We start from the raw sequence: 8,733 nt of genomic DNA on the forward strand, positions 1-8,733 counted from the left end.
GCCCACATATCCACTAAATGGTAAGGAGCCATGAGAACAGAGACCTTCAACCACAATCTGTTGAGAGTTGACAACTGACTCCTTGCCTGCCCTTCCTCAGGCCCTTTCACTTGTAGACTGCTGACCTATTAATATCAGAGAGGGGGGAAAGAATGTCGGAAGGGTTCATGCTAACTATTTTTTAGAAACCTGGCATTTAGAAAGAGGTCCACATTCAGACAGTGTTTATTTGCAGTAAAAAAAATAATAGTACTTCACACTTAGATCTGTGGTCTGAAATTCATACTACAATTATTTTGCCCATGTATTTCTCATAGACACAATCTGACACACTTTCATTTTATTTTATTTTAGCTTATTAAAAAAAAAACGCACCAAAATACCAAGAAATTACATGGCCCAGCTCTATTCTTTGATAAATTACCTTAAAAGCAAAAATAGGGCAAAGGATCAAATGATTTCCAAACTTCACAGAGAAACCTCTAGAATGTAATAATACACAGCTTAGAAAATCCTCCACCTCTCCATCTATAATAAAAAAAAAAATAAGTTTGGTCTCTTTTTTTCCCCTTAAACTAGTCATTGTATTTTTACAAAGTGGGGAGAGAACCACTGTACAACTACTCAACCACAGAGAACAAAATCTCTCAGTACATTCTGGAACGGTAACTTGGCCGAACCGACTCGTGGTAGCGACCTAACCAGCGCGAGAGTCCGGCGTACAGTATTTAGCTCTGCGTCTTGTTCAATGAAGACACTTTCGGAAGTTGTCCAATGAGAGGCGCGGGGCGGAGGATTTGACTCCGGGCTAACGGAGAGTGCATGCTGATTGGCCGGGCTTCTTCCTGCGGCAGGCCAGCTCTCGGCGCACTGCGTAGCTATCCATCAAAATAGCTAAGCCAATCAGTGGCGAAAATAGGGCCCAACACCCCCTTCCCTTGCGTGAACGCCCCGCCCTTCGATTTATCACTCCGGTGCGGCGCGGCCCCTTCTGCTGCGAGCTGACCCACACCGAGGGCAGTTTCGTCTCGGCGGTGCTGCGGAGACCTCCGCCCAGGACGGCTCTCCCTCCCCGGGCCTCTCCCCTCTTGCCCCGAGTCCCCACGGCTCGTCGGCCTTTCGGATCTCTTATCTGGGGTGAGGTGCGAGCAGGCCCGGGGAGGGTGATTACCGCTGAGGAGCCGCTGTCGCGATCAAGGTGAGCTGGCAGTGCCGGTCCGAACTGGGGTGTGTGAAGGGAGCAGGGTTGGGGGTGCGGGGTGAGGGAGAAGTTCTGATTCCGCGCCTTTTCCACGATTAACTCTCCCGCTGGTGTTAGAACAAGCCCTGGCTAGTCCGAGCCTGGAGGGGAGGGGCCGGATCCATCCTCGCTGAGGTGTCTCGTGTCATTTCCGTCCGGTCCCAGGGACCAACCCCGGGGCGAAGAGAGTTGGAGTCACTTAGGCGCTCTCCATTCGCCACCCCGTCGGTCGCCCAACCCTAAAATATCCCTTTTCTCCTTTCATTTGGTGAGGGAAGGGACCGTCCGTGTAACCAGCGCTTAGCTCCTGCCTGGCACGTAGTAGATGTGTGACATAGTCTTAAGTGAAACACCTATGCTCAATTTGCAGCCGAGGTTAGCCTCCACCTACTACGTACTCCCATGGCATTCTTTAATCTCTCTTTACTAACACCAATAAAAGTTAACCGAGTGCTCACTGTGTGCCAAGTAGTATGCTAAACTCTAGTGAATCCTCTTGCTTAAAATTGAGGTTAAATATTGTTACCCTCTTTTAACAGATGTATAAATGCACTTATCATCCAGTGCTTAACAAGCACCTTTTATATTTTCTGAACTCTACCTACATAATCTGGCTTAATGCACACGAGTTTTGGGGGTAGATATAGCCTTATTCCCACTTTACAGATGAGAAACTAAGGCTCAGAAAAGTTATCTTCGACAGTTTACAGTGCTAATACATACTATCATCTGATTTCAATGTGCTTGGTATCCTATCTTATAGCAGTCTCTTAATAGTTATCTGTTGACAATGAATGACTTAAAGTATTTCTTTGAAGAGCTGGAATTTAACAACAAAAAAAGCATGTGTCCTGCACATCAGTAACTCAAAGTTTACAATGAGTGACAAAGAGGAAAGTACTAACATATAGCGCTTTGCAATGAGTAGATTCACAAGGAGAGACTTGTGTCATTAAGCACTTCTTGGCACAATATAATGACCAAAGAAAGTGGGCAGGGCTCTTCTTACACTCCTTTCTGGGTTTTGTTCTATATATAGATGATAGAGGTCCTGACAACAACTGACGCTCAGAAACTGCTACACCAGCTGAACACCCTGTTGGAACAGGAGTCTAGATGTCAGCCAAAGGTCTGCGGCTTGAGGCTAATTGAGTCTGCACATGATAATGGCCTCAGAATGACTGCAAGGCTAAGGGACTTTGAAGTAAAAGATCTTCTTAGTTTGACTCAGTTCTTTGGCTTCGATACAGAGACATTTTCTCTAGCTGTGAATTTACTGGACAGATTCCTGTCCAAAATGAAGGTATGTTTACAGCTACATTACCCTGAGGATTAATTTTGCTCAATGTGTTTTGGAGATGGAATTGTTTATCTTGTTCTAGCTTTTGGATGGAATTCATAAACTTGACCTTTTTTCTTTTAGCAAGTAGCTGAACCACTATGGTAATTCTGCATACTACAGCATTTATGAATATTCTTCCTTTTCAAGTGTAACGCATCATTAGTTTAAATTCTGAGTTGAAAAATAACCGAATATCAAATAATCTCAGTCTCCCAGGAGAGTTGGTTGTTATTTTTAAAGATGTTGAATAGGTTGGATATTTTCATTTATTTGCTGTTTTTAGATTTAAAGAAAATTGTTAGGCAGAATACTAGACTGGTTAAGTTTTGGGTGTATTCCATAATCACTATCCATTAAGTAAAGTTTTAAGGGTTTTAGCCGTAGGCCTGTTCAAGTCTTGCTAATTATTGGTGTTTCCAGTATCAGTTTGCATGGTGTAAAGAAGAGAGTACCTTATAAAGTGTTTAGGGAAGTAATTAAATACTAGATAAGCAGGACATCTGAAAGTTTAACTTTAAAAATATTAATAGATCTGCCTTCTTTGTGTGTCCATGGTCATTGTGGATAATAGTGTGACAATTACAATGGAACTCTTCATTTAGTCTTCAGTACCTAACACAATGCATCTATATAAAAGGAACTGAGTATTAGTTGGTTTAAGAAATTTCTTTATTAGCAATTTGTTCAACAGACAATCAGCTCTTTTGACACTAGGTATAGGCACTGACCTTGGATCTGTAAATATTGCACAGATGAATAATATATAGCTGTGCCTCATGTATGTTACAGTCCTATATGGGAATAAGATGGTTACACCAATAACTATCATACAAGGCATAAAAAAAAAAAATTTTACCTCTAAAGACATATAAATATATTGCTGAAGGTCTTCCAAGAAGAGTGAGCAGATATTGGTAAACACTTTTTAAAGTTTTGAACTGCAACTTAAAGACTGGCTAGGATTTTGACTGTGCCTTCCACACTGTAGACATTCAGAAAATGATGAATAAATGAAAGAACAATTGGAAATAGATAGAGCTTTACAGGTAAATAGTAACAATATGTGCTACTGTACTTTAAAAGTGTTTTACATGTATTGCTACAAAGAAAATGGCCTGGAAAAGGCATGATATACTGGAAAGAAATTTTTTTAATAAGTCATCTATGTAAGATGTTTCAGTTCCTCACATCAGTCTTTGCCCAGTTAGCTTATTTGGTCAAACTCAAGCACAGCACTTACAGTTGTACAGTGATGAGAAACAGTAAAAATTTTTCTGTGCTGAAGTCAAACATCATAGTGTCAAACAGTCCAATTACTCAAAAATTGGTTCAAATGGGATGTATAGCACTGAGATTACAGCTGAGGTATGAACAGTCTTGCTAAGTACATCACAGTTGAGACATGTATCTCAAAGGTACATTTTCCTAATGATAGGTGTGAGTTCTAAATTATTCCTTGTATTTTATTAATTGAAATAAGGTAAGGATTTGGATTTTTCTTTTTTAGGTACAGCCCAAGCACCTTGGCTGTGTTGGACTGAGCTGCTTTTATTTGGCCGTAAAATCAATTGAAGAGGAAAGGAATGTCCCACTGGCAACTGACTTGATCCGTATAAGCCAGTATAGGTTCACAGTTTCAGACCTGATGAGAATGGAGAAGATTGTATTGGAAAAGGTGTGTTGGAAAGTCAAAGCTACTACTGCCTTTCAATTTCTGCAACTCTATTATTCACTCATTCACGAGAACATGCCATGTGAAAGGTATGTGGTCTGTTTTCAACAAAGGAGGTTTGGAAATCAGAATGGTATCTGAACACTGCATATAATCAATATCCTGGTAGAATACCAATTAAAAAGTAAAATGACAGCTGTAGCTCCTTAAACTTAACTATCCAGTAGTGAGATGATTTTCAGTTGTCAATAGCTCCTTATAGTCTACAAAGGTTAATTCTTAGAATAAAGGATATTTCAACTTGAAATTTTCCATTGCTAGACTAGTTAACTTACAGAACCTTGTAGGTTAGCATATAACACAAATTTATGGAGAAACTTAATTAGTTGAAGAAAGATTTAAAATTAAAAGAAAATGATGTTTGTAGCACGATGCTTTTCATTTTTTTTGGCCCACATAATTTAAAGCCATGCATGGTTTTCTTAAGAAGTTAATGTTTCCAAGGAAAGAGGAATTCTTTTGCCTCAAATCTTTTTTTTTTTTTTTTTTTTTGAGGTACCAGGGGTTGGGTGTTGAACCTGGGACCCTCGTATGTGGGAAGCCAGCACTTAACCAGAGCCATATTGACTGCCCTGAATTGGTTTGTTTGTTTTGCTTGTTGTTTGGGGTTTTTGCTTGTTGTTTGCTTTCAGGAGGAACCAGAAACTGAAGCCAGGACCTGCCATGTGGGAGGCAGGCACTAAACTGCTTAGGCCAATCTGCTCCTAACTTTTTTTTTCTGTGATGTGTACATAGGCTTCACTTTTAGAAAATGACTAAAGTGTTTTTCTAAGCATTTGTCTTCTAAATGCCTGTAAAACTATCTACATAAAATTAATTTCATCTTATTTTTAAAGGAAAAATAGCCTTAATTTTGAAAGACTAGAAGCTCAACTTAAGGCATGCCATTGCAGGATCATATTTTCTAAAGCTAAGGTAAATATTTTATAAAGATTAAACCTATTAATATATATTTTTGAACCTGACATTTACTTACTAAATTTTTCCCCCTTTTCTTTTAGCCTTCTGTGTTGGCATTGTCTATCATTGCATTGGAGATCCAAGCACAGAAGTGTATAGAATTAACGGAAGGAGTAGAATGTCTTCAGAAACATTCCAAGGTATGTCAAGATCATAGCCTAAGTCCTATTAACAGCTGTAAAAGAAACTAAACCACTTGTACTATCTCCTGAAGTAAAATGAGATGGCATGTGTTTGACAGGTAAATAGCTTATCCTCAATTTTTTTTGATGAGGAAAGACATATTAATAGGATTGCATTAATAGTGAGAGATTTATTTTAGTTGAGTAATAATTTATTTTTAAAATTCACATACAGATAAATGGCAGAGATTTGATCTTCTGGCAAGAGCTTGTATCCAAGTGTTTAACTGAATATTCATCAAACAAGTGTTCCAAACCAAATGTTCAGAAGTTGAAATGGATTGTTTCTGGGCGTACTGCACGGCAACTGAAACATAGTTACTACAGAATCACTCACCTTCCAACAATTCCTGAAACAGTTCCTTAATCGGTAAATTTGGTTATTCTCCATGTAGAGAATTTTTTTCCAATACTATAATTTTCTTCTGAGAGTAATTAAAGTCTAAGAAACAGTTCCTTAATCGGTAAATTTGGTTATTCTCCATGTAGAGAATTTTTTCCAATACTATAATTTTCTTCTGAGAGTAATTAAAGTCTAAATTAGTGATTTCAAAATAAACAAAATGGAGTTAGAGTAGCAAAAGGAAAAATAATTGATCTAGTCAACTAATATTTGAAGGTATTTACTACAAATGAGATACACCACCCTAAGAAAAAAAGAATTATCCAACCTCTGACATATACAGTAGCCATTTTATTAAATTAGCTTAGAAAACAGCATCCTCAGTAATAATCTGAATGTTAAAAGTAGCATTAGAATAGTATTATTTAAGTGTACAACAGTTTGCTATATGTAGATCCAAGCTCCAGTTCACAGTATACAGCTTTAAACAAGCCTGAGCTGGGCAATAGGACCAAAAGTGTAGAACATATATTAACTCATTTAAAACCATTAGCTTATTAGCAAAATCAATATGAACTTAAATATGGCACGTGGTCTCCATATTATTTGGAAACTGCCAGTGTGTCTCACTACTGAAGTTGTGTACCATTGCTATACCAGTCGGACTAACTGTAATTATATAACACTGTAAACCTGACCCCTGCATATATGATGTACACCCTTGCCATCTAAATTACTTAACTCACAGTAGTGATTTATCTCTTTCTACTCAGAACTAAAGTTAACATTTTTAACACATCCACACGTGGCATGAATGTGAAATGGATATTGAACAGTTCATTTTAACAGGAATTAGTAATATTTACATTTGGCAGACTTTTGGTAACTTGGTTTTTGTTTGTTTGTTTAAATAGGATTATTACAGCAACAAAATCTCTCCTTTGAAGCCTTTCTCCACAACTATGAGCTATGGATTCATTAGTGTAGTAACGGATTTAAGCTGTGAAGTCTCAAAACATCACAACTAGGTTAATATTGATGTTCTCAGACTTGGGAGAACTGCCTGTTTAATATTATGCTCTAGTAGAATTATGTTTAGATATGAATTCATCTGAGAAGCCTACAAATCAGCATGAAACTAATGACAAGCCTAGGAAGGTAAAGTGAATCTTCATTTCTAACAATGATCCAAATATCTATATTGGATCAATATATTATATTTAGTTGGTATGGAAAATGGTAACCTACTTAAATCATCTTAAGCGTGCTTTTTTAAATTGTGAAGTTTACATCAAAACCAACATTTCACATGTGCACTTTTCAGGCATAACAGATTACTATTCTAGGCAGTATAAATGGTTTCATAATTCCAAATGTTAGAAAATCCAGAGATGTGGAATTACTGATACATGGCAATTAAATTTAAATTTGAGTGCATTTTATATAAAGCAAAAATACAGACCTGATAAAGCTTGGCAAATTCGTTAAGTTATTAATATTTTTTTCTAGAACACAAGTGATATTTATATCAATGATAAAAATTTTTATATAGAATCTACTGCCTTACTCTAGTCCCATTGAGAAAACTGCTTTCTCTTGTAATAAAATTAAAATAGCACTCCAAAAACTTGCTTTACTCCACCAAAGCAAGTGCATGTTAGATTGAACAACTCTAGAAGTTTTTTACTAAGGACTGTTTTGATAAAATTGCCATTCCCTAATTTAGAAGTTTGAGAGTATACTTTCAGTAATGCCCATACTGTGCCAAAAAAAAGTCTTAAGTAGGCACCCTTGTGATCAGTAGTGTTTAGAATTTCCCATGTAAGTCACTAAGTGTAAAGAAGTCTACAGTAAACTGTTGTAAACCGTCACTCAGTGCAAATGTGTAGCCTGAGTCTATTCAGAATGGCTGTAACCAATTCTGATATCACTTTTGACATCATGTTATGTATAAACATACAATGAAAAGGAAACCAAAGAACCTCAGTAACTTTTATAAACTATGTTTGTGGATAACTTTTAAGTTTTCCCAAATGGCTAATACATTTCAATATTTTGAATACATCAGTGTTAATTTTGAGTTGGCATAGGTAACCTAAAGGATATACCTTTCAATAAAATTACTGAAATGCATTCCTTTGCAGGTACATTTTTTGTTTGTTTCACTTCTGATTTAAATGAATATTCTTCTGATTTTAATTAACAATTTTGGCAAAGTAGTGACAGAACCATAATAAAAAACTATCTCTACTTAATATACTTAAACTTGGCACTACAGTAAGATGCATCATAGTACAAACAATAAAATCTCATTTAATAGTATGGCTATTACCTATTTGGCACTTTATTTTCCAAAGCTTATTTAAAAGCGATAAAATGACAAAATATGCTTAATATACATTAAAAGTTGGTATTAATGCACTATTAATTACTTTTGTCATTGCTGTTATATATGCTATCCTTACACAATTTCATGCTTAGATTCAGCCCACCTGAAATTTAGTGCAAACCCTCTTGCCTAATTAAACAGCATTCCAGACAAGCAGTTGCTAATGGCAAGTACAGCTACCAAGTGTTATGTTAGCCCCCTTAGATCATTTGGTCTTACTATGGAAACTGAAGCAATTAATATGACTTTGAACTGTTCATTTTTAATTAAACTAGAATTTTAACATGGACATTGCAAAGAATATCTGATGAAAGAAAAATTGTGATAAAACCCCTTTTCGCAAGTGTTTTTGTTTTTTTAAAAAGCACCAGAATATTATATGCATTTCCAATTATGTGGCATATAATTTTAAAACAATAGGCATTTCTGTCTTAATACTGTGATTAGCAATGATAGTTTTTACTGTCACATACTACTGCTAAGTGTTTTATATCATCTCATTTAATCCTCTACACTGAATGAAGTTGTCCCAATTTACAAATGAA

At 36.5% G+C, this 8,733-nt stretch overlaps 1 protein-coding gene across 1 annotated transcript; it reads left to right on the forward strand.

Annotated features, from left to right (window-relative positions):
• The first annotated feature begins 924 nt into the window (after positions 1-924).
• Positions 925-7,932, forward strand: CCNG1 (cyclin G1). Its single transcript, XM_004468553.5, has 7 exons — positions 925-1,198; positions 2,280-2,543; positions 4,090-4,343; positions 5,151-5,229; positions 5,316-5,414; positions 5,632-5,826; positions 6,714-7,932. The coding sequence occupies exons 2-6, from the start codon at positions 2,280-2,282 to the stop codon at positions 5,821-5,823; spliced, it is 888 nt and encodes a 295-aa protein (XP_004468610.1). The 5' UTR covers positions 925-1,198; the 3' UTR covers positions 5,824-5,826; positions 6,714-7,932.
• The last annotated feature ends 801 nt before the right edge of the window (positions 7,933-8,733 follow it).

Source organism: Dasypus novemcinctus, chromosome 2 (genome assembly GCF_030445035.2).
Source record: "Dasypus novemcinctus isolate mDasNov1 chromosome 2, mDasNov1.1.hap2, whole genome shotgun sequence".
NCBI lineage: Eukaryota > Metazoa > Chordata > Mammalia > Cingulata > Dasypodidae > Dasypus > Dasypus novemcinctus.